A 26,237-nucleotide genomic window follows, 5' to 3' on the forward strand; every position below is an offset into this window, starting at 1 on the left:
AGAATATTTGCACTATTTTTGAAGAGTCGATAAATTTAGCAATATGGCTCACACTAAGATGACCACTCCATATGTAGCAAGATGTCTCTAAATGTAGTTCTACTAACATGAGGTGAATTTACTGCTTACAGTAAACTGCATTTCTCAGTATCAACAAGATTTCAAAAGTAAGGAGACTGTCATTTGTCAATAATTGCATGAAAGATAAGCAACCTAAAAAGCATAAAATCATCTTAGTACAAAAATGAAGTATTGACTGAATAAAACAGGATTTTGTGGTAATATTTTATGTGCAGGAAAAAAATTGAGATTTGCCCATTTGAAAGGTAAACTAATTATCAAGTCTCAGAAAACTGTTAAGATTTCAATGCTATGTAAAAGAATCTCTTTGATTTAACCAAATAAAAATTCCTGCTATTCAATCATATGGCAAATGTCCTGAAGCAAGTGGTTTCATGAATTCTCAGAAAAAAGAGAAAATTAAAGTTAAAAAGATCAAACACCAAGTGTTCATCAAACCTTTCAGTCAAGAGCCTTTATTAACATGCAAGTATCATTTGCCGCAAGATATACAGTTTTTCCTAATCTTTCAGTTCTACTTCAATATCTTAAACTTAAGGTTACTTCTGGATCTAACACATAAAGTAACCTACTAAAACTGGTCAAAGTTAAACTTTATTCTAGTTGTCACTTTGACCTTTAGAATCATCATTTAGGTTTTTGACGTTATTTGTCAGCAAGTAGATAGAATATAATTCTTGTACTTGATAGTCTTCTATACTAAAATATGTACCAGTATGTCTTGAGAAGTTACTAAAATATATGCAATTAACACATTTAATTGCTTTCAGTAAGCTGGAAAGTACAATGTTAGGTCTTCTATGAGGAAAAATTACTTACAGATCTTGGTTATGCTTTTTGTAGGTTCCAGAAAAACTGGTCCATATTAAATCAGTCTTAAAGAACTAAGCTGAAGGCTTAAATATATATCTCCTATAATGATAGTTTTGTCTTACCACTAAGATAGAGATAATAATAAACCCACTCCAGTACTTCTTTTCTCATGCCTAAGCAGAGGTGCTCTGTCATAGTTTTTCTGTTTAGTATAAAAGCTGAATGACCTCTTTGTAAATCTGATTTCAGTAGAAGACCCACAGATTATGGGCATCATACTTATTGGGACATATTTTAATTAATAGAAGATAATTCATATACTATATCAAAGTACATGATAAGATTTGCACTGCATCTCTCCATGTTTTTAATCTTTTATAACATTTCAGCTTGTTGGAGGAAGACTAGAATAGTTCTGAAAAGCCTAGCTTTTAAGAGCCGATTAAAGTCCATAATGAGTCTTTTAAAACATATTTAAATAATCAGAAGTGCAGTCACAACAAGGGACTATGTAAGAATATTGCAAAGGAAGCTTTATAGTCAATGCAGGTACAGTACTTTGGATTGGCCAAAATGCACAATGCACATGTAATCAATCATGTAGTTTACTTGTTGACCATGTGGCTACCAGTTCAAAAAGTGATTGCTTCAAAAGCTGTGCCTAGTAATCTTCCAAAACTGCTTTTAAATAAAGTTCTTAAATTGCAGCAATAAACAAAAAGACAAGATACACTTAAACAATACTGCAGTTTATCAAAAGACACATAAGAAATTTCAACTCTTATGTCTTTGACAGTTATAAAAATCAATGTTTTGGCTAAGTTATAAACATGTTTATAATGCAATTATTTGCATAACTCTAGTAATGCTAACAACGGCTACAAGATCAGGTTTTTGTTTTTGTTTTTTTTTAAAAAAAAACACTAAAAACACAAAAATACGTAGCCCCATTATTTACCTGTAGAATGTGTTCATTTATGCTTAAATTTCAGTTTTACTATATCACCACTGCTCTAATTTTAAAAATCACATCCAAAGGATAAGGCAAAACCACCTACGAATTGGCATATTTGTTTATTTCTCAATTTGTGAAAATGTCCTCAATTTGTTGATGTAGCAAACAAATTTCAACTCTGATTGCTATGCAAAAGAACAGAAGATAATCTGCTTTGCAATGAACTTTAAAGTTCAACTGCACACAGGCAACATGCTATATATGAAAAAATTACTAACTGAACTACAGGTATTAAATACTGAAAAAAGTTAACAGTTTATTATAATTTATTTTATTTAACAATCTAGGAAGTTCGCAGCCATCAGCAGTTCCAGTGCAATTTCAGGTGCAATTGGGAATTCAGGAATCTCCGTGGAGCTGTTAGTGTAGCGAACCTTGTAGGTAAAATACATGCATACTTTTGATAGCACATGTGAAGGGATCTCTCTAAAATTGACTTCATTAGTTTCGTTCTCAGCAAACTGACCTGTAAAAGAAAAGAAGTATGTTTGTTATGGGCTGAACTGTGTTCCTCCACAATTCCCATGTTGGGAAGTTCTAACCCTCAGTACTTCTGTGACTATATTTGGAGATAGGATCCTTTTTTCCTCTTTTTTTATTTTTTCTGTGCAGGAAGTATTTTTAAAGAGATAATTAAGGCCAAACAGGATTATCAGGGTGGGCCCTAATCTAATGACTGGTATTGTTATAAGAACAGGAAGTTATAGATCAAAGATGCACACAGAGGGAAGACAATGTGAAGACACAGAGAAGACAGCCATCTACAAGGCAAAGAGAGAGGCCTCAGAAGAAACTAACTCTACCAATACCTTGATCTCAAATTGCTAACCTTCAGAATTATGAGAAAATAAATTTCTATTGTTTAAATAACACAGTCAATGGTACTTTGTTACAGGAGCCCTAGCAAACTAATACAACGTGAGAAGAATAAACCCAACTAGCATCACATGAAATAACTTATTCTGATTTCTGAGTATAAATATAAAAAAGAAATCTTTATTAAGATAGTATTTGAGATTCATCAAGACTAATTTTGAAATTCTAATTTTCTTCCAAGGACTTTGGAAATTTTAGCTTCTCCTAAGAATCATGGTGGCATGATTAAGTAAAGGCGAATAGTATATAAAAAAAGACAATCTTGGGGCGCCTGGGTGGCTCAGTCGGTTAAGCGTCCGACTTTGGCTCAGGTCATGATCTCGCGGTTTGTGAGTTCGAGCCCTGTGTCGGGCTCTGTGCTGACAGCTCAGAGCTTGGAGCCTGCTTCAGATTGTGTCTCCCTCTCTCTCTCTGCCCCTCCCCCGCTCATGCTCGGTCTCTCTCTCTGTCAAAAATAAGTAAACATTAAAAAAAAAATTAAAAAAAAAAAGAGACAATCTTTTCGAAGATTCAGTTTAGGGAATCAAGTCTTTATGTATCATCAGGAGCCCTGTGCCATAGTGAATTGCCATATAAAAATAAATAATAAATGTTTGTTTCCCCCTTTAGTTTTTAAAAGTGTGATTATGTTCATGAGATCTCCTCATAAGTTACTTTTTTTTGTTTTAGTAACACTTTATGAACTGTTTTTAATGATCTCTCAAAATTTCTTTAGCTATATAAAGGTTATAGCATTTAGCATTTACTATAGGGATAGAATAGTTTCTTAGCAGTCTAGCACGAGTACTGAATATAAAAAGTAGAAAAATGTACTTTCTGAGAATGTAGTAGTATTTTAAAAGTTTTCTAATAATTGTTGCTTGGGGGTGGGGTGGGAAGAAAAGAGCAGGATTGAATGAGTAACTCACAGCAATGAGGTCAATTTTGGTTTGTCAATGACTAAAATTCTCTTTCTTGAATATACGTACGAAATACTACCAATAGACACTTATTAAGCCTTTGATACTAGACAAACATTAGGGTTTTTTTTTTTTTTTTGAGGTGAAATTCGTATAACATGAAATTAACCACTTTAGAGCATACGATTCAGTGTACATACACAATGTTGTGCAACCATCACTGCTATCTAGTTCCAAAACATTTTCAGTATCCCAAAATAAAATCCTAAACCCTTTAAGCAGTTATTCCCCATTTTCCCAACCCTCAGCCTCTGGCAAAAACCAATCTTTCTGTCTCTATGGACTTATCTATTTTGGATATAAATGGAATCCTACAACATGCGACCTTTTGTATCTGACTCCTTTCACTTAGCATATTCTGAAGGTGCAAGTATCAGTACCTCATTCTTTTTTATGCAAACATTAGTTCGGGGCTGCAGATATATTAAAGGAGACCACACTTACAAAAAACAAACATCCTTTAATCTTAATTTTTAGTTAAAATTTGTTGGCACCCATGATTTTATTTTTCTAAAGTAAATTCTAGCTCTATCCAGTAGAAAAGTCTAAACTTAATTCATCCCACGAGCAAGGAGTACTGCTAACAACCAGATTGGGGTCCTTAAAGCCCATTTTCCATTAGGAGAAAATGGCTCTTTGGAAAAATGGCTCTTTTCCAGACTGGAGAATTATATACCAAATGAGCCTAGGAAATCTTGTCATTATAGAAAGTAGTACAGCTATCCCAAATTACCAGAGCCAGGTCAAAAGGACACAGAAGCCAACCTGATGTGGCTCCTTCTGAATAAAAATGGAGCAAATGGGGGCAATTTCAGCATCAGTGAGGACTACACTAGATTAAAAAAACCTTAAATAATAAAAAGTCACAAGAAAATGAAACACAAAAAAACAAAAAAACCCCAAACACTCTTTGCTACTGGAGGATGCTGAAGAATAATTTCATTACTCAAAAATTATATGTAAACATAAAAAAATCAAGCACTTATTTTCGCTATACAGAGTATATTTCAGGGTAACCAAATATTTCTTCATAGGAGAATTCTAATAAATGCACAAGAAATGATAAGAATTAGAAAGTCACTGTTTTGTAATTCCAAATGAAGTAAATCTCAGCAGTAATCACAATGAATGCTAAAAGCATCATATGAAAATCTAACTGCAGAACTGTTCAGAGATGAATCAGCTTACTAGCCCTGTAACCTACTAAGCTATCCTGACATTGCTAAAATATTGATACAACAGAAATACAGTAGTACTGCCTATAAAGTATTCTTGCCTAGAAAAATGAGCTGGATTCTACTCAAGCCTCTAGAGTTCTAATTTATAAGCTTACAAAATGAAACATTAAGTCTAATCCAGATGTGAACATTTTACAAATAACTTGGTTCTCCAAAAAGTTCATGGTCTGCAAAAAAAGGGAGAGTGCAGGGGGGACTATCACAGATTTTGCAAGTGAAATGACACTGGCAGGATATATTTGCTTGAAATACTCTTTAAAAAAGTGAGGATGATAGGGGTGCCTGGGTGGCTCAGTGAGTTTAGCGTCTGGCCTTTGATTTCAGCTCAGGTCATGATTTCAGAGTTCAGGAGTTCGAGCCCTACGTCGGGCTCTGCACGGGCAGGGTAGAGCCGGCTTGGGATTCTGTCTCTCTGCCCTTCCCTAGCTCGCGCTCTCAAAATAAATAAACGTTTAAAAAAAAAAAAAAGTGAGGAAAATAGATGAAATGAAATTGGCAAAATATTGATAAAATTGAAGCTGGAGATGAGTACATGCAAGTGTATTATACTAATCTCTCTGTATGTTTTACAGTAGGGATGCCTGGGTGGCTCAGTCGGTTAAACATCTGACTCTTGGTTTTGGCTCAGGTCACAATCTCACGGCTTGTGAGTTCAAGCCCCACATTGGCTCTGCACTGACAGTGCAATGCCTGCTTGGGATTCTCTATCCCTCTCTGTTTGCGTCCTCTGTCTCTCTCTCGCTTAAAAAAAAAAAAAAAAAAGTTAAATAAATAAAAATTTCACAGTAAAAAATATGGAAAAGGAATTACAAGTGACCTTAAATAGAAACAATCAAGAAAACTGAGGGGCGCCTGGGTGGCTTGGTCAGTTAAGCATCCGACTTCGGCTCAGGTCATGATCTCACGGTCCGTGAGTTCGAGCCCCGCATCGGGCTCTGTGCTGACAGCTCGGAGCCTGTTTCAGATTCTGTGTCTCCCTCTCTCTCTGCCCCTCCCCTGTTCATGCTCTGTCTCTCTCTGTCTCAAAAATAAATAAATGTTAAAAAACAAATTAAAAAAAAAAACTAAAAGGCAACCTATGGAATGGGAGAAGATATTTGCAAACGACATATCTGATAGTATCCACAATATATAAAGAACTTATAAAACTCAACACTCAAAAACTGAATAATGTAATTAAAAATGGGCAGAAGACATGAATAACATTTTCCCAAAGAAGACATAGAGATGGCCAACAGACACATGAAAAGATGCTCAACATCACTCATCATCAGGGAAATGCAAATCAAAACTACAATGAGGTATCACCTCACACCTGTCAGAATAGCCCAAGTCAACAACACCAGAAACAGGTAGCTGGCAAGGATGGACAAAGGGGAACCCTCGTGCACTGTTGGTACAAATGCAAACTGGCAAAGCCACTCTGGAAAACGGTATGGAGTTCCCCAAAAACGTAAAAATAGAACTACCCTATGATCCAGCAATTGCACTGCTAACTTTTTACCCAAAGAATACAAAAATACTAACTCAAAGGGATACATGCACCCCAATATTTACAGCTGCATAATCTACAACAGCCGAATTATGGAAATAGCTCAAGTGTCCGTCAAATGATGAATGGATAAAGGAGATGTGGTGTGTGTACGTACACACACACACACACACACACACTGGAATATTACCAATGAATGAAAGAAGAAAGAAATGAATGAAATCTTGCCATTTGCAACAACTTGGATGGAGCTAGAGTAATACGTTATATGAATTAAGTCTGAGAAAGACAAATACTGTATGATTTCACTCATGTGGAATTTAGGAAACAAAACAAATGAGCAAAGGGGAAAAAAAAGAGAAAGAGGCAAACCAAGAAACAGACTCTTAACTATAGAGAACAAAATGATGGTTACAAGAAGGGAGGTGAGTGGGGGGATTGGTTAAATAGGTGATAGGGATTAAGGAGTGCACTTGTGATGAGCACTGGGTATTGTAGGAAAGTGGTGAATCACTATATTGTTCATCTGAAACTAATATTACACTGTGTATTAACTAGAATTTAAAGCAAATCTAAGAAGACCCAAAACAAGTGACCTCAAATAGCCAAAATAATCTTGAAAAAATAAAACACTTCCTCATTTCATAACTTACTACAAAGCTATAGTAATCAAAATACTGTGTATTAGCATAAGGACAGATCAATGCAATGCCACCCCCGCCCCCCGCCCTGGTTCAGCGGGTAGAGCATGTGACTCTTGATTTCAGGGTTGTGAGTTCAAGCCCCACGTTGGGTGTAGAGATTACTTTAAAAAAAAAAAAAAAAAAAAAATCAATGGGGGAGAGTTGAAAGCCCATACATAAACCCATGTGGCTATGGTCAACTGATTTTCAACAAGGGTGCCAAGACCATTAAATGAGGGAAAGAACAGTCTCTTCAACAAATGGTACTAGGATGCCCATATAAGAAAGAATGAAATTGGATCATTACCTCACATCATATACAAAAATTAAGTGAAAATCAAAGACCTAACTGTAAGAGGTAAAATCAGAACTGTTATGGGGCACCTGGGTGGCTCAGTCGGTTAAGTGTCCAACTTTGGTTCCAGTCATGATCTTGTGGTTCACAAGCTCGAGCCCCATGTTGGGCTCTGTGCCGACAGCTTGGAACCTGGAGCCTGCTTCAGATTCTGTGTCTCCCTTTCTCTCTGCCCCACTCCTCTCCCTGCTCGTGCTCTGTCTCTCTCTCTCTCTCTCTCTCTCAAAAAAAAAATAAACATTAAAAAAAAATCACAACTGTTGTAAGAAAATATTTGCGTATCATAGCTGATACGGGTCTACTGTCCACAGAATTTATAAAAAAAACGCTTACAACTCACTAACAAAAAGACACACAACTGAATTGAAAAATGTGCAACAGATTTGAATAGACATTTCTCCAAAGACGATATACAACTGTATAGCAAACACAAGAAGAGATGTTCAACACCATTAGTCCCTACGGAAGAGTTAATCCAAACTATAATGAGAAACCACTTGATACCCATTAGAATGGCTAGAATCAAAAAAAAAGGGAAAATAAGTGTCAGTGAAAATGTGGAGAAACCTGAATATTCATACAATGATGGTAGGAATATAAAATGGTGCAGCCACTGTATAAAGTTTGGTGTTTCCTCCAAAAGCTGAACACAGAATTATTGTGTGCTCCAGAAATTCAAATCCTCAAGAAAAATTTTAAGGTAAAAAAGAAAAAAAAAAACAAAAAAAAAAACCAAAAACCTCTCAAGGGAAAAAAAAAAGAAAATGGTAAGAATAGATGTTTGGGAAGTGGTAAATTTCTAAACATAAACTTTATACGTAGTTAGGAGCACACATCACCATCAGAGTCCTACTGTGGTGAAGAAATTAAACATGGAAACTAATGTAGGGAAATGATCCTTCCTATTAGGGTAAATAACTGAAAACAGGAAATGGCAGGAACCAATTTTTCCAATGCAATACAATCATGAAATAATGTTAGAAAAGTTACTGTCTCTTTCCTTTAATGTTATGAATCGCTTAATTCAAGTTAAGAACTTACTGAAAGTAAAGATTTATTAACAGAAAATAAAGAAATGTACCTACCTGGGCCACTCAACATGGCTTTTATTGTTCCGGATGTTAGTGCGTGTTCTCTTTTTACAATAAATTCATGACCATCCGAAGATATCAATTTGACATACATGGCATCGGGGCCTTCACAGCCGCCGTAGGTTTTCTCTTCTCCATCTAAAGTAAGTAGTAAAATGATTTTTGAATCACAAAATTAAAATAAACAGGTTTACCAAGGTTAATTTTTGAATAACTCAGACCCAAAACATTTCTGGATGGTAAGATCTACCAAGATTTTAGGTTTTTTTAATTCCTTGTTTTATCATTCTCTAAACATTTTCCAATGTCAGAATAAACTACATTTAAGAATATTATTTTAGATGAAAATTTACTAGTATTTTTCAAAGAAGTATTAACAATTTTTTTGTGAACACAGTAACACATTCAAATTTAAAGGCTCAAATAAAATAAGCAAACAGTAAAACTTTAAATCACCTGAAATACTCATCTTAAAAACATGACACATTGTGTGTTTATGAATGAATGTTTATATGTCATGTGAATTCAACTTCCCTGATAAGCTCCTAATTCTAAAAGTTAGGGCTTCCTTTTACTCAGCATCTTGCTCTTGGTCCGTATTAATAATCCAAACATTTTACTGCTGAGTTTAAATTATTGCACGATTGAAGTAATGAATATAGACAAATACCAGTCTTTGAAAATTCCAAGTGGAGGTGAGGACACAGAGCACGTAGATGTTACTCCACTGCCAGCTATCCTCATTGCCACCACAGCTTCTGCCACAGTAGCTAGCTCAATATAACTTTTCTGGGAGTATGCATTTTTGTATATCCCCATAAGATCTTTCTAACATCTAGAATTCTCACAGTATTGTACTGACAGAATTATTTTTATGGTTACCAATATCTGAAAGAAAATATCTTAAGGCTTATTCTAAAAACTTACGAAGCCCAAGAAAAAGAGTACAGAGGATAAAACTGGAGTATTCAAGCTATAAACATCCATTTATTTATTCATTAGTAGTTAATTTAAAAATCCTTCCAATTAGGATTAATAAATAAAAAAATCATTAATGTTCGTCTGCTGTCCAAAATGTTTAATCTGAATCTAATCAGGAGTAAACAACCCAGACAAATCTAAATTTTAAATGGTCATCAAAGACCTCACTCCTCACACCCCCAAAAGGAGGGAACTGTTTAGATGAGATTAAAGAGACAAATTAATGCAATACGTGATCCCTGACTGGATATAAAACACAGGCATACCTCAGAGATAACTGTGGGTTCAGTTCTACACCACCACGAAAAAGCAACGCAAAAGTGAGTCAAATCAATTTTCTGGTTTCCCGGTGAATATAAAAGTTTGTTTACAGTATACCATCGTATGCAATAGCATTATATGTAAAAAAAAAATGTATATATCTTAATTAAAAATACTTTATTGCTAAAAAAAATGCTAACCATTGTCTGAGCTTTCAGTGAGTAGTAATCTTTTTGCTGGTGGAGGTTCATGCCTTGATGTTGATGGTCACTGACTGAGCAGGGTGGTGGTTGCTGAAGGCTGGGGTGGCTGTGGCAATTATATAAAATCAGACAATGAAATTTGCAGCATTGATCAACTCTTCCTTTCAGGAACGATTTCTCTGTAGTACGTGATGCTATTTGACAGCATCTGACCCCAGGAGAACTTCTCTCAAAATTGGAATCAATCTTCTCAAACCCTGCCACTGCTTTATCAACTGAGTTTATGTAATACTCTAAATCCTTTCTTGTCATTTCAACAACTGTCACAGTATCTTTACCAGGAGTAGATTCCATCTCAAGAAACTACTTTCTTTGCTCATCCATAAGATGTAACTCCTCATCTGTTAAAGTTTTATCTTGAAATTGTAGCAATTCAGTCACATCCTCAGGCTCCACTTCTAATTCAAGTTCTTGTTATTTCTACCGAACATCTGCAGTTACTTCCGCCACTGAAGTCTTGTACCCTTCAAAGTCATCCATTAGGGTTGGAATCCACTTTTTATACACTCCTGTTAGTGTTTGTATTTTGACCTCTTTCCATGAATCACACGTGCTCTGAATGGCATCTAGAATGGTGAACCTTTTCCAGAAGGTTTTCAGTTAACTTTGCCCAGATGCATCACGAGAATCACTATCTATGGCAGCTATGTATTTAAGTAACAAGACTTGAAAGTCAAAGTTACTCCTTGATCCATGGGCTGCAGAATGGATGCTATGTTTGCTGGCATGAAAACAACATTAATCTTGTTGCACGTCTCCATAAGAACTCTTGGGTGATCAAGTACGTTGTCAGTCAGTAAGTAGTAGTATTTTGAAAGGAATCTTTTTTCCCTGAACAGGAGGTCTGAAGAGTAGGCTTAAAATATTCAGTAAGCCATGTTGTAAACAGATGTGCTGTCATCCAGGCTTTGTTGTTCCATTTGTAGAGCACAGGCAGAGTAGATTCAGCATGATTCTCAAGGGCTCTAGGATTTTCAGAATGATCAGTGAACACTGACTTCAACTTAAAAGTCACCAGCAGCATTAGCCCCTGACAAGAGAGTCAGCTTGTCCTTTGAAGCCAGGCAGACTTCTCTCTACAACAGTCCTAGATGGCATCTTCTTCCAATACAAAGTGTTACATCTCCACTGAAAATCTGTTGTTTAGTGTAGCCACCCTCATTAATTACCTTCGTTGGATCTTCTGAATAACATGCTGCAGCTTCTACATCAGCACTTGCTGCTTCACCTTTACAGTTTTATGTTATAGAGACAGCTTTCCTTAAAACTCATGAGCCAGCTTCTGCTAGCTTCAGACTTTTCTTTTATAGCTTCCTCCCCTCTCTCAGCCTTCACAGAATTGAAGAGTCAGGGCCTTGCTCTGGATTAGGCCTTGCCTTAAGGGACTGTTGTGGGTGGTCTGATCTTCTATCCAGACCACTCAAACTTTCTCCATCAACAATAAGGATGTTTCGCTTTATTATTTGTGTGTTCACCGGAGTAGCACTTTCAATTTCCTTCAAGAACTTTTCTTTTGCATTTGCAACTTGGCTAACTGTTGCAAGAGGCCTAGCTTTCAGCCTGTCTCAGCTTTCGACATGCTTTCCTCACTAAGCTTAATCATCTCTTGCTTTTGACTGAAAGTGAGAGATGTGCAAGTCTTCCTTTCACTTGAACACTCAGAAGTCATTGTAGGGTTAATAACTGGCCTAATTTCAATATTTTGTGTCTCAGGGAATAGGGAGGTCTGAGGAGAGAGAGAGAGATGAGGGAATAGCTAGTCGGTGCAGCAGTCAGAACACACACAACATGTATCGATTAAGTTCCCTGTCTTATGTGAGCATGGTTCATAGTATCTCAAAACAATTACAACAGTAGCATCAAAGATCACTGATCACAGATCACCGTAACAAATACAATTATAATAACGAAAAAGTGAAATATTGTGAGATTACCAAAATGTGACAGAGACATGAAATGGGCAACTGCTGTTGGAAAAATGGCACCAATAGACTTGCTCCACACAGGGCTGCTATAAACTCAGTTTGTAAAAACAAAAACAAAAACAAAAAACAAAAAACAAAACCAAAAAACTGCAGTATCTGTGAAGTGCAATAAAGTGAAGCACAATAAAATGAGCTATGTCTATAATGTACCTGCTGCAAACAACACTACTGAAATAACTGAGAAAATTCTGAATATGCAATGAATTAGGAGATGCCTACTCAAGTATTTGGTGTGAAGTGATACTGCACAACTAAATAAATGGTACAGAAAAAAGCAAGCATGTGTATGTGGATATATAAATACATACATACACATACACACACACACACACAGAGAAAGCAAATGTGGCCAAACATTAACAATCACTGAAGGCTATGTAGTGTATGACTCACAATTTTTCATAATAAAAAGCAGGGACATTCATAAAGATGCAAGTAACTTTTAAATTATAGACTACTCAAGCATACAGATATTTAGCAGGTGTTATCAATCCCTTAGAACAAAAATAAAAACAATTATTAATTATTTAAATTTGTAATTCTTGTGTTTTTTTTGCAAGGTAAAGCATTTTATATGCTTGTTGGGAAAGTTTCTAATTTCTTAAGGTGCTATTTCTTACTAGCGATCACAAATATATTTGGCACAAAAACATTACTTATCTGCCTTTCAAAAATATGTACAGGCATACCTTGTTTTTAGCAGGTATTATGTTGTGTTTTGTTTTTTATACATAATGTTATTGCACACTTAACAGACCACAGTATAGTATAAACATAACTTTTACAAGCACTGGGAAACCAAAGATCTCATTTGACTAGCTTCATTGCTGTGGTCTGGAACCAAACCCACAATATCTCTGAGGTTTGCCTGCAGTAAGCAGATGCTGTAGATTTAAACAACTAATTTCAGTCTATTCTGATTGCATTCACCAATGTCAAAGGCCTATCTTTGAGAAGACCAGCTTCTACTAGTTGCAATAAAAAATGACTTTTATGTAACTTACCCATTATGTTCTTATGAAATTCTACTTTACTTCCACAGGAACTTTAGTAGTTTCCTGAAAATATAACAATGCTATTTTAAGATTAATGCTGGAATAACATGTTTTCGCCCATTACTATTTAATATATCCTTGGTATTACAAGTTTAAAAACTCTCTCTCTGCTATGCAGGAGTTTCCCAGCCACCATAAACGGAACAGTATCAAGTTTCTGAACATGGGAGGAAAAGATGATCACCTTCAGAATAGTGGTCTGTATAAATACAGATTTGTTTTTTTCCTTCCCTTTAAGGTAGCTATTCTGACAACAGTTTAAAAATACAGATGTTGTTCCTTAGGAGTTGAATTGAACTTGAAGGAGATCGTTGACCTTAATCATCTTTGTATACTTGTATCTACTAGATACTAGCAGACACTAAAGCACGTATTTGCTAAACCAATGATAACATGATAAATCCAAGGACATGAAGTAGCCTTCAGAAAAATGAAAAAGATAAAGCTTGCCCTCCTCTTATGTAATTGTGCACATTTATAATGTGCATCTTTTCTGCAGTCTATGGAAGTTCTAAAGTTTAACAGTGAAGTTGTAGAAAATCTTTAATATTCTGACAAATATTAAATTTTACAAAGATGAATGCTAAAGGAAAAGGGTTCATGTTTTGAGTAACTTTTTATTTTTATATCATTTCTTCAAGATTTCATTTATACCAGTATTTTTATGTTATTAATGGGAAAACATCCTGTTCTCTAAGAAATTCCTGACCAGTATTTTATCTAGCCTTAAGGGAAGGGCCAAGAAAATGAACCATAACATTTTATAGCAGGAAAGAAACTTGGAGATAACCTATGTAATTCCTCATTTTAAAAAATAGTAACATCACTGATGTAATAAGGGAGTTGAATGATTTGTTCCAGTAATGACAGAGTAAGAGTAGGAATCAAATCTATTTGTTAGTCTAGAATGCTAAGCATGGATATGTAAGTACCATTTCTAATACGAGATAAGGGCAACAGGGGCAATGTCATATTATTACCAACAAGTTGAGGGCCTGATAAGTGGTAAACATTGCACTACATGCTTTACATACATTATTTTAAAACAACACTTCCACAAGGGTATTATTATTATCATTTTAGAGATGAAGAAACACTAAGAGGCTGCTACTTGCTTAAAGCTTCTACAGCTCAAGTGGCAGCAAGAGGATTTAAACCTAGGTAGGTCTGCTTTAAGGCCTGCACTCCTTTCCATTATTCCATGCTGCTATGGTAAAAAATTCTGGCTCCCATTAAAACTTGTTTTCCACTGCTGCTAGGTAAGAGCTGCTGATAGAAATCCTTAGATACTTATCGAAAGTGTAAGCACTAAAAGCAGTACTCTGCCACTTTATGATAATAATAGCAGATAAAAATTCATTGGTCATTATTGCTGTATTCTGTTCATACTGCTTTGTAATCGTTCTAAGAAAACAACAAAGGAAAAAAATGATAGAAAAGCTAGAGCAAGAACTTCAAGTGCCAACTTTCTATCTGGAAAATCTCCAGAGCCAAACATCTAGGATGTTTACTTAACTAGCAGTAGCTATGCAACCATGCAGTCACATTTTAGAAGCCCTTTGTGTAGCAACAGCTTCTCTATAGACTTCTTAATATAGTAAATCAATTTCACCATTTATTCAAGGGTTAAAGATGGGTGGGTGGGGGAAGAGAAACTCCCCATCACTAACAACAACAACAAAAAAATCCACAGTATATTAACACTAAGAGTTGAGTAAATCCTAATTCTTAGGTAGAAGTTAAAAATATTTAAAGTGTGATTAAATTGGGATGTAACCTACAAATTACCTACGTAAGTCTAAGTTTGGGTTTACAACATTCTCAGGGTAAACACTTGAGTGTCTATTCCATAACTGAGCTGAGTTCTGGAAATAAGAATTAGGTAGGTAAACACACGTGGTTGAGCAGTAGGTTGAAAATATTTCTAGGCAAAAGACACAGTATGAACAAAAAGTCCTCAGATATATTGTGCTTTTAGTGTTATATATAAACATTATTCTTTTATAGTTTTTATTTTTGGGGAACCAATAGAAATTCTAGATGAGCCTAGCACCCACAAAGCAATCAGTTTTGAATCTAGTATTACTGAACATTGAAAAGACCTTTGAACAGCTAGCCCATCCTTCAATTTTGAAATGTTACTGCAATCATTTACTATTAAAGGAATTTCTAGACTATATTCTATCTCACTAACCTGTTTATACCTAAGATATCTACTGTTTTCATTACAGTCAGTGTGATAAACATGTTCTAAGTGGCCAGGCAAGTCCCATTTTATCAATACACATTTCTTTTTAGGTGGACTTTTAGATACTTTATAGTTTTTATTATGAATTCTGTCTGTTTTCCTATTATACTTTCTGAAAGGTTATTGCTGGTGTTTTAAAGAAAAGCTTTTAAATCCATTAAAAGTTGATTTGTATCCCATCACCTATGCAGAACTCTCTTATTAGTACTAATAGTTTTTTAACTGATTGACTTAGGTTATTAAGTAGATGACAGCAACAGCTACAAATCTATTTTTTGTATGTCTCTTTACATTCAGTATTTACTTGGAAAAAGTAATAAGGTTAGACATCTAACTGATACCATTCATAAAAAATATGCTACAGATTAAAGAAACAAATATAATAAAACTCACTGAACTCTGGAAAAATAACAGAAGAAAAAAATAAAAATAGCTCATAGACCTGTACAAAAAAAATGTTTGATCCCAACAGTAATCACCAAACACCCAAACTAAAACACTAAAATGTGCTAAGAATCAAGTGGTGCAGAAGAGGAAGAGGATAATACTAAATATATAGCACAACAGTTTTTGGAAGGCAGCAGCATAATCATCAGGAGGCTAGCAATAATTCTCCTTCTTGGTATCTATTTTAGAGAAACACTAGCTTGTGCACAAAGGCAAGGAGAAGAATATTGACTATAATACATGCACAAATGAAACATTGAAAAAACCGCTGAAAAGTTCCCAATTAGGGAATGACCTAAATAAAAATAGTATATCTACAATTATTGATAGTTATTATGGGCAGTGAAAGGGAATAAATTAAATCTATGTATGTATGAAATACCACCAAGATTTTTTATTTTGAAAAAAAAAAAAAAATTTTTTTTTTTTTAACGTTTATTTATTTTTGAGACAGAGAGAGACAGAGCATGAACAGGGGAGGGGCAGAGAGAGAGGGAGACACAGAATGTCTTCTGTGGAGACACAGAAACGGACTCCAGGCTCTGAGCTGTCAGCACAGAGCCCGACGCGGGGCTCGAACTCGCGGGGCTCGAACTCACGGACCGTGAGATCATGACCTGAGCCGAAGTCGGATGCTCAACCGACTGAGCCACCCAGGCGCCCCAAGATTAATTTTTTAAAAAGCAGATTAGAATGATAGGTATAGTTTGGTGCCATTTATGTATAACAAGTGGCTTCCTGCCTATTAATTATGTTTTCTGCAGAATAAATAAAATGCACAAAAATACATGTTCAAAGTGTAAATAACTAGGAAACTGTAACTTTTTTAAAAGAAAACTATGGTTTAAATTTGTTTTTAAAGTTTATTTTGAGGAGTGCCTGGATGGCTCAGTCAGTTAAGCGTCCCACTTTGGCTCAGGTCATGATCTCACAGATTGTGGGTCTGAGCTCCAGGTGGGGCTCTGTGCTGACAGCTTAGAGCCTGGAGCCTGCTTCCAGTTCTGTGTCTCCCTCTCTCTGTGCCCCTCCCCTGCTGGTGTGTGAGCAGGGAAGGGCAGAGGGAGAAAGAGAATCCCAAGCAGGGTGGGCCCTGTCAGTGCAGAGCCAGACCAGGGGGCTTGAAACATGAAGTGTGAGATCATGACCCGAGCCAAAATCAAGAGTCACCAACTGAGCTTAACCAACTGAGCCACCCAGGCGCCCTAAATTTGATTTTTTTTTTTTTTTAACGTTTATTTATTTTTGAGACAGAGAGAGACAGAGCATGAACGGGGGAGGGTCACAGAGAGAGGGAGACACAGAATCTGAAACAGGCTCCAGGCTCTGAGCTGTCGACACAGAGCCCGACGCGGGGCTCGAACCCACGGACCGCGAGATCGTGACCTGAGCCAAAGTCGGACGCTTAACTGACCAAGCCACCCAGGCGCCCCCCTAAATTTGATTTTTTAAAAAGAAACAAATAAACGTATAGAACCAAACAGCTCATAAGGGAACAATGGTCAGCCTGATGATTAGTTCCTAACTATATGTAAAAATATGATTAATTTGGAAAACAAAGTAATACAAATTGACAGAAGTTAGAACGCAATTCCAATTTGTAATAACACATCAAAATATCCTGCCCGAATGTGCTTATAGTGTCACTGGATGTATGTCTCTCAACAGGAGTTAGAATTTCTCATTCTGGCCTATTTAACTTATAACAATGCTCCTATATCTAATTCTTGCATAGACTCTCCTAATACTTTTAGCAAATAGTACTACTCCTCTTCCATTTTTCCTCCATTGTGGAATTTATAGTTTTCTTTACTATTAGATGCAAATGCTTCAAAGTGTGTCTTTTTAGATACATTTTGTCTTGCTTACTAACTGTAAGTTTCCACAAGGCAAGATTCTCTCTTTATGACCCAGGTATCCAACACAATGGTAATTATGTAATGTTAACAGGGTGAAACTTCATACAATAGTGTATCTGGCCACAGACACAGATATTACTATTCTGAGCTTTCTGACAGAATAAGGTTATTCAAAGGTACAATTCTTTTGACCAAGATCGATTACTTTTATGTTTTCCCATGATGTTGGCATTGAATAAACTTACAGAACTTTTAGACAAGCATTGTGAAAACTATTCTATTTAAGTTTATTGAAACATTTTGGGCTATACTGAGGGGAGGGGGTGACGAAGGAAGGAGATGGTATTCCATCTTTCACAATAAAATTTAGTCAATATGAATTCTTGGTTCTTTTTTTTTTTTTTTAATTTTTTTTAACGTTTATTTATTTTTGAGAGAGAGAGAGACAGAGCATGAACGGGGAGGGTCAGAGAGAGGGGGACACAGAATCCGAAGCAGCTCCAGGCTCTGAGCCGTCAGCCCAGAGCCCGACGCGGGGCCCGAACTCACAGACCGCGAGATCGTGACCTGAGTCGAAGTCAGACGCCCAACCAACTGTACCACCCAGGCGCCCCAGAATTCTTGGTTCTTAAAATAATTTTTATTTTAAAGACTTCAAGGACATAGGTCACAGCCACATTTTATGAAATTATGATAACCAAAACGCCAGTCTCACAATTTTGCACTGACTACCACAAATTGTTAATTATAAATGCAAGTGTATGAAACATATATTTCTGTACACGATTTCTAGAATTTTATGTTTCCTGGAACGAATTCAGTTATCTGAAAATGTTGTGTTTGATAATGTCCTCAAATCTCCTGGGGTTAAAATGTGCTTCCAAACATCCCTGAGTTTAAGAACAAGTTTTGTTCTCATGGCTGTCTACACACACTAACACTAGCTCAAAGAGGGTAGTTCTTTGCCTTTACTAAGGGAATCTATTAGGTCATTTAAAGTAAAAGCACTGACCTCAATTTTCAATCTATTTCTGATAGTTAACAATTAGTCACAGCCTAATTGTTGTCCTAAATGGTCAAGTTTTTACTATTAAAATAATAACTCACCTAATAATACTCAGTAATCAACTGCATTATAATATTCCATCAGCAGGGCTTCATTTCTAGAAACAAACCCTCACAAATGTCTGCCCTATGTTCTGCCTGTTGTGAACTATGGGCCTTTAGGAGTCTAGATTAGAAGAGATCCTTCTGATATTTAAGAACTCTATTTTAGACTCACCCCAAATGACCAATCAGAAATATTACATAGGGTGATGCAGACCACAGCAATCATTACAGTGATGTTAAGTGGACTTCAGATCACTGTGAATGATGGTTCTCAGTTACTTATGTTTTGGTAAGTTATAGCTTACTAATTTACAAGTGGCAAACTGATAAACAAGTCTTTCCTAAATCCTCACACTTGATTTCTAAGTATTCATCCAAGAAATAACTTGCCCACAAAATAATCTTGTACAGAGCGCCTGGATGGCTCAGTCAGTTAAGCGTCTGACTTGGGGTCAGGTCATGATCTCGTGGTTTGTGAGTTTGCGCCCAGCACTGGGCTGACAGTGTAGAGCCTGCTTAGGATCCTCTGTCCCCCTCCCTCTCTACCCCTCCCCTGCTCGTGTATGCACATGCGCTCTCTCAAAAATAAATAAACATTAAAAAAGAAAAAAGAAAAAAATGTTTTATGGAAGTGTCTAGAGCAGCTTTATTCAAAACAAATGAGAAACTATTCTGATGACACATAAGCCGTGATATATGTGTACAGAGGAATACCATTTGTAACAACAAGGGATGATCTACTGGTACACAAGACATAGGTGAATACTAAAAATATTATACTGAATGGAAAAACAAAAAAGTACATACTGCATTATTCCATTTATATGAAATTCTAGAACAGGCAAAATGAATTATGGTGATAGATCAGTGGTTGCTTCTGAAGGAACATGAGGCAACTTTCTGGAAAATTAAATGGTACACTATTTCAGGGTATGTCAATTAATCTCAATTAAAATAAGGTTAGAGTAAGATTTTTTTGAAAATATATTTATTTTTCTTAAATTTAGGTATCTTTCATTGTAAAGATATCAATCCAGAATGGTTTTGTCTCATTAACCTTTCAAAAGATACTGATGCTGATAATAAAACTAATCCAAATTCTCTAGATTTGCAGATGCTAATAGAGAAGGAGTAGGACTTTGGAAGTCCTAAAGAAGTAAATCTTGGACTATGAATCTCTTAAGTGAATGGCCACAAAAGGAAAGTAGGTTTTGATCTGGGTCTCAATGTAAGGAGGTATTTTTACCAAGCAGAACTGGAAGGAAATCCAAGCAAAGTAAACAGTATAAGCCAAATCAGGAGAAAGGTGGGAAAGGCCTCCATACAAAGTAGAAGTGTCAATGGAAGTCCACATCTAAATTTCTGCTCTCCAAATTTCTATCTTGAGACCCTGATAAATTAAAGTGATAATACTTGTTTATCTCCCAAACACAATGGGCTAAACTGTGTCTAAAAGTCCCTTCCAGAGCCACTATTTCATGACTATACCCATCTGAAATTCTTCATCCCTCTACAAACGCCTGTAACTCCAATTTCCCATCTTTATTCAACAGAGTTGTTGCGGTCATACACCAGAGCACTTAAGGACTCCAGAGCGCTACGTGCTTCGACGGAGTCTGTCTTCCTCACTCTTGTAAACTACCTAAACTCCCTCTTAGACAATGATCTCCAAACTCCTTTGTTTTGGTTTAAAAAGGTTTGAGCAAATATTCCCACTATATACTCTCTAATTACAGATTCTACATATTATAAATTAATTTAAAAGAACCCTTAGAATAATGGGCCAAAAACAAATATAAAAAACAAATAGAAAACAAGTTCTGACCTTGCTTAATCCCACTGAATTCATCAGGATTGGCACCATGCACATCTCACAGTCTTTATACCTTAAGTCCCTGCCCTCCCCTCTGATGTATATGCCCACCCACATCCCAATCCCGGGCAAACCCAATTCTCTGCCTAGCTCAAGCCTCAACCAAGAGATGGATGTTGCTGGAAAAAAGACAACCATTTTGACCTCAACTTTAAATTTGTGACCACACACTTTAAATAGGCACCTGGCATTGTAGTGATCCTGGTAGTAAACTGGCTTTTCTACTCTGAAAAAAAATCCTAGCTTCTCCTAAACCTCCAACACCTTCTCCTTGCTGCCCTGACAAGTTTACTTATTTTATCAAGAAAACAGAAAGATATCACTTCAATTACCTTGTCTTTCTACCTTCATTCTACTTGCATGTATATACCATCTCTTCTGTCTACCCTCCTGTTTCAAAAGCTGAAAGACCATTCTTCCTGGGGCACCTGGGTGGCTCAGTTGGTTGAGCATCCGACTCTTGGTTCAGCGCAGGTCATGATCTCATGGTTCATGGGTTCAAGCCCCACATAGGGCTCTGTGTTGACAGGGTATAGCGTGCTCAGGATTCTGTCTCCCTCTCTCTCTGCCCCTCCCCCACTAGCTCTCTATCTTGCTCTCAAAAATAAATAGGGGCACCTGGGTGGCTCAGTTGGTTAAGTGTCCCACTTTGGCTCAGGTCATGATCTCAGGGTCTGTGAGTTCAAGCCCTGTGTAGGGATCTGCGCTGACAGCTCAGAGCCTGGAGCCTGCTTGGATTCTGTCTTCCTCTCTGTCTCTGGCCCCTCCCTCACTTGTGTACATTCTCTCTCTGTCTGTCTCTCTCAAAAATAAACATTAAAAAAAAATCCTTCTTATCTAAGGCCAACCCTTCCATGTAAGCACACCTCTCCAAGGACTTTGTTCTATTAGTCCTACCAAATTCCTATTATTCCTATACACATCAAAATGCTGTAACATCATTACTACCATCCACATCTCCTTAACCTACTCTGATCAGACTTTTGGCCCACTAATCCACTCAAAGAGCTCATCACATTTCAATTACTTTACTTGTCTAGCTGTCATCTCTTAGCAGGGTTTTACAGTTGGCTACTACCTCCTTCCCAAAACAGTTTCTTCCCTCAATGTTAGAGATGCCACATCCTCCTGCCTTTTCTGCTTCTATCACTGTTTGCTCCTCTTCTGACCAGAGTACTCCCAGTCATCTGCCCTCTTCTCCATTAACACTCTCCACTTGATGTCCTCTGGTCCACAGGTTTAAATATTACCTATAAAATATGACTCTGCCCCCATGCAATAGTTGTACATATCCAACTTGCCTACTTGCACACATTCTGAGCTGTACAATAATTATCAAACTCCTGACTTATTCCTTTACAAAATTCCAAGTTTATTCCTCAGAAACCAGTGTACCCTCTTGTCTTCCTCATCTGAGTAAATGGCACTACTGGTCACACAGATGCTCGGCAAAACTGTTGACTCCTCAAATTTTGTCCTGTCCTAGGGTGAAGGCAAGACCCACCTGGCTCTGTTTTCAAATGATATTCCAAATCAGACCATTTCTACTAACTTCCACACCACATCTCTAGTTCAAGGTACCATATCTCAGTTGGACTACTACAAGCCTCCTTAGGAGCTGGTTTCCCCACTTTCCTCCAACTTGGTCTATTTGCCACCCAGTAACTAGTTATCGAAAGCCTAAGTCAGATGTTACTCCCCTGCACAAAATCCTCTAATGGCCTCTCATCACAAACAGAAAAAGGACTATAAAGTTGCATCTTATTTAATCTTTACTATTCTGATTTTCATCTTCCATCATTCTTGCCTCACTATGCTCCAGCTATACTGGCCTTCTCTGTATTGTAATAGGTCAAGTTCATTCCCCTCTTAAGGTCTTTGCATTTTGCAGTTACTGCTATCTTAAAAGCTCTTCCCTCAGATTTTCCTCATCATTTAGGTTGTCCAAGCAAAACTATCAACTCCTCAGAGAGGCAGATCTTCCTTGCTGACTCCCCTATCAAATTCGAAACCCTTACCCTGGTCACCTAGTTTACCCTAACTCTAATCTTGATATAATCTCTTCACATCTATCACCACTTGAAACTATATTTCCTTATACATATACTTATTGTATCTCTGCTTTCCCCAAGCTTCATCATAAGGGCAGGACTATAGCAGGCCTGGCGTATAGCAGATGCTTGATAAATATTTCTTTTTTTTTTTTTTTGATAAATATTTCTTGAATGAAAGGTAATATTGTTTTCTTAATTTCAAGGCTTGAAATTTCAGGTATGACTAGATGGGCTTTTTCTGATCTTATTTAAATTTTTTTTTAAATGTTTATTTATTTTTGACAGAGAGAGAGAGAGAGACAGAGCACGAGCGGGGTAGGGGCAGAGAGAGAGGGAGACAAAATCGAAAGCAGGCTCCAGGCTCTGAGCTGTCAGCACAGAGCCTGATGCGGGGCTTGAACTCACAGACCGCAAGATTGGACGCTCAACCGACTGAGCCACCCAGGCGCCCCTTTCTGATATTATTTAATAATGGAACAGTAAACTTCTTTTAAAAATTTTTTTTTTGGAGAGAGAGACACATGCAAGAGTGGAGGTGGTACGGTACAGAGAGAGAGAATCTTAAGCAGGCTCCATCCCCAGCACAACACAGGGCTCGATCTCAGGACCCTGAGATCACCATCTGAGCCTAAATCAAGAGTCATATGCTTAACCAAATGAGCCACACAGGTGTCCCTGGAACAGTAAACGTTTACTACAAGTGAGCCAAAATGCATTTAGACAGATCAATGTAAATGCAAAGAGTTTCCAGATTATTTTATAGTACTGAAAAACCTATTTAAGGAAAAAATACCAAAGAAAGTACTTTATAAGGTACACTCAAATATTACTTTAAAACTTGAAAAAAAGAAAAACTTGATATATAGGGGTGTGTAGATGTGTCAGTCGGTTAGGTGTCTGACTTCAGCTAAGGTCGTGATCTCACAGATGGTGAGTCTGAGCCCCGCCTTGGGCTCTCCACTCTCAGTGCTGAGTCGGCTCCGGATCATCTGTCTCCCTCTCTATCTGCCTCTCCTCCACTCACCCTCTCAAAGATGAATAAACATAAAAAAGAAAAAAAAAAAACAACTTGATATATAGGGTTGACTATAACCTCTGGCTACTAACTACTAATTACATTACACAATTACCATAATGTAATGAAACCGGCAGCTGAGTTGAAATAAACTTAAAAAAATATGTATATATATTTTGAAATCGTAGTTACTAAATACATTTCATACTTAAGGGAAAAAAGAATGACCATTTAAAAACTAATAATGAACCCCAAATCCTTACTTGGTAATTAGCAATAAATATCCACGGTGACAGGGATCATAGCTGTTTTCTTACCATTGTATCTCTAGAATGAATGAATCCACCTGTGATGTTTCAACATCATGAATTATAATGTAAGCAAGATCAGCAATTTATCATCTTAGTCTACCATACACTAAAGGAAACAACTATTTGGGGGGTCAAAAAGCAAATTTGGCAGTTTTCATGTAAGGATTTTAAAACTCAAACTAAAGGATTTCGGTTGTTCCGTACACTGAAGGTGATGCAAAGTAGAAATGCTCGCACTAATGACATGAATTCCACAGCTACAGATTACTAAAGAGATTTTAGTTCCGTAAGAGACATTCAGCGGCCGCCGTACTAGATACGTTTCAGAAAAACTGAAGGTAGATGCACGACAGTTTCAAACTATCAAGTCGGGTAGAGATCGACCGACAAGTTGCCCAGAAGGTAAACTTGTCGGGGTCCTGCAGCTGGAAAGAGGGGGACGGTGACTGTGAAAGACTGTGAGAGTCACTCCTGTGACTGGGGACGGACTCCAAAAAAAGGACTTATCCGAGTGCACCCGGGGAAAGCAAAAAGGAAAAGCGACAGGGCTGCCATGCTCCTAACTCCACCCTCCCCGCGCTCAGCCCGGGGAAGGCCCAGACACGCTGGCGACCGCCCCTCCTTCTCCCTCTTCCAAACCCACCGAGAGGCGCCTAGAAAGGTCCCGCCGCCCTCTTCTCCCCTCCCCCAAACCAGGAGCTGAGGAGGCCCGGGGAGGTTAAGAGCTTCCGTTCCTTCCCCGCCCAAATGGGAAGGGGTGGGAAGTGGGACTGTGAGCGCGCCCAGTACAAGCCTTCCTCGTTCTCCATACGAATCTGGAGCTCCGTTCCCATCCCAGCCCAAGACTCACTCGTCAGCCCTGAAGCCACCGCAGCCACCGCGCCGGGTCCCCGCGCACCGCCACAGCCCCTACTCCAGGGCCACCCCCCCACCCCCAGCTGCCTGCCGCCGTGGGTTCCGGGGCAGTTGGAGGAATCACTTCCGCCGGGTCATGGACGCTTTCTACAACGCGCGGGAGATCGGTACCTGGTAAGGCAGGGACGCAGTCTATTGCCGGCTTCCGTGCACAGGAAGTGCGCACACCCTCCTCCCTACTCCTACAGTACCACTGACCGCGGTCATTTGCAAATCTCAACCAATCGGATTCTGAGTCTCTGATTCCCAGCATGCAACGCCGAGCCTGATCTGATTTCCGCAGGGACATCATTCTGAAAGAGATGCTCGGAGTTCCGTCGCAGCACTGCATCCTGGGATTTGTAGTTACTCTGGCAGGTACTCTCCACGGCAGCACTACAGCCTGGGACTTGTAGTTTCTCACATTGGATGTTAAGATTTTTGGTAATTTTAGAGGTTGTCTCTGCCTCTGGTTTGGGGGTACTGGTGGGGGCTTGGAGATTACAGACAAAAAAATTGCAAAGTGGAAGTGCGGTTTCTATGTTAACAAGATCGTGGTCTTTAAAAAGCAGCATCTGTCTTTTGTGAAAAGTTGCTAGAGCATCTCAACTGTTCACGCAATCGGGTGGCCTCATTTCCTCCCTTTCAGACACCGATTACTGAAAACTAATCACGTCCCCACCCCCAGGGTTGGGGCTTTTCCCCCTCCCCACAAAACCCTCCCTGCATTCCCCTCCCAGCCCGGGGTTGTTCAGCTGTCCTGAATTCTGAGATCTTTCACAGAGATTCCAGGCGTCTGGCGCGGATACTGAATTCTGAGACCTTCTTTAACACTCCATGCTCTCTCTGCCCCAGCATCCTTCCTCTCTCGCTCTGTCAGTCGGCCTATCCTTTTTACTTGCTTTGCTGTGGCTAAATTCAGGCACCCTTCCAGAAAAGCTGAAACAGCTAAATAAAGTTTGCACTTTGTTTACGGGCCGTGGCACGTAGGGAATGTAGGGCCAAGACACTCACCATTACAAGTTGCTCAACTAGGCGCTTGTTGTGTTAACAATATACACGAAAGGAAAATAGATACAGGCGATCCAGTTTGTTGACCTAATTAATAACTTTCGGCTGAAACACATGTTTTATTGATTTGGCAGATAAAAGTTCTTGCTTTTTGCAAACAGATTGTTCTGTGTTACTTTTCAAAGACTTTGCAAAAATCATTTTTGGAAGTTTTTGGTTTTGATGGTAGCTCAGAATAGACTTTGGCAGGAAGGAGGGGCAATGGGGTGA

The 26,237-nt window shown here is 37.8% G+C and overlaps 1 protein-coding gene and 1 long non-coding RNA gene across 3 annotated transcripts in view; one reads left to right on the forward strand and one right to left on the reverse strand.

The window, feature by feature from the left end:
• The window catches only part of LOC132664192 (uncharacterized), a 54,386-nt gene extending 40,181 nt beyond the window's left edge, over nt 1-14,205 (forward strand). Inside the window, exon 5 of the long non-coding RNA XR_009603505.3 lies at nt 13,267-14,205. This is a non-coding gene — a long non-coding RNA (uncharacterized LOC132664192). The remainder of the gene's footprint in view (nt 1-13,266) is intronic.
• ELOC (elongin C) lies at nt 510-25,194 on the reverse strand. 2 transcript variants are annotated; one of them, XM_060610740.3, is made up of 4 exons: nt 25,089-25,194; nt 13,098-13,151; nt 8,598-8,741; nt 510-2,375 (listed from the first exon to the last, which is right to left on the reverse strand). In XM_060610740.3, exons 2-4 carry the CDS (start codon nt 13,099-13,101, stop codon nt 2,185-2,187), a joined length of 339 nt encoding a protein of 112 aa, XP_060466723.1. In that variant the 5' UTR covers nt 13,102-13,151; nt 25,089-25,194; the 3' UTR covers nt 510-2,184. The 2 variants fall into 2 exon arrangements, with proteins under 2 accessions (XP_060466723.1, XP_060466722.1); XM_060610739.3 differs by lacking the exon at nt 25,089-25,194 and adding an exon at nt 24,913-25,042.
• Between the last annotated feature and the right edge of the window lie 1,043 nt (nt 25,195-26,237).

The sequence above is a fragment of the Panthera onca genome, chromosome F2 (genome assembly GCF_046562875.1).
Source record: "Panthera onca isolate mPanOnc1 chromosome F2, mPanOnc1 haplotype 2, whole genome shotgun sequence".
In the NCBI taxonomy this organism is placed as follows: domain Eukaryota; kingdom Metazoa; phylum Chordata; class Mammalia; order Carnivora; family Felidae; genus Panthera; species Panthera onca.

Coding starts and splice junctions, on each gene's coding strand:
- ELOC (XM_060610740.3), bottom strand. Junction 2,376..8,597: donor AGCCATGTTGAGTGGCCCAG/GTAGGTACATTT, acceptor TTTCTTTTACAG/GTCAGTTTGCTGAGAACGAA.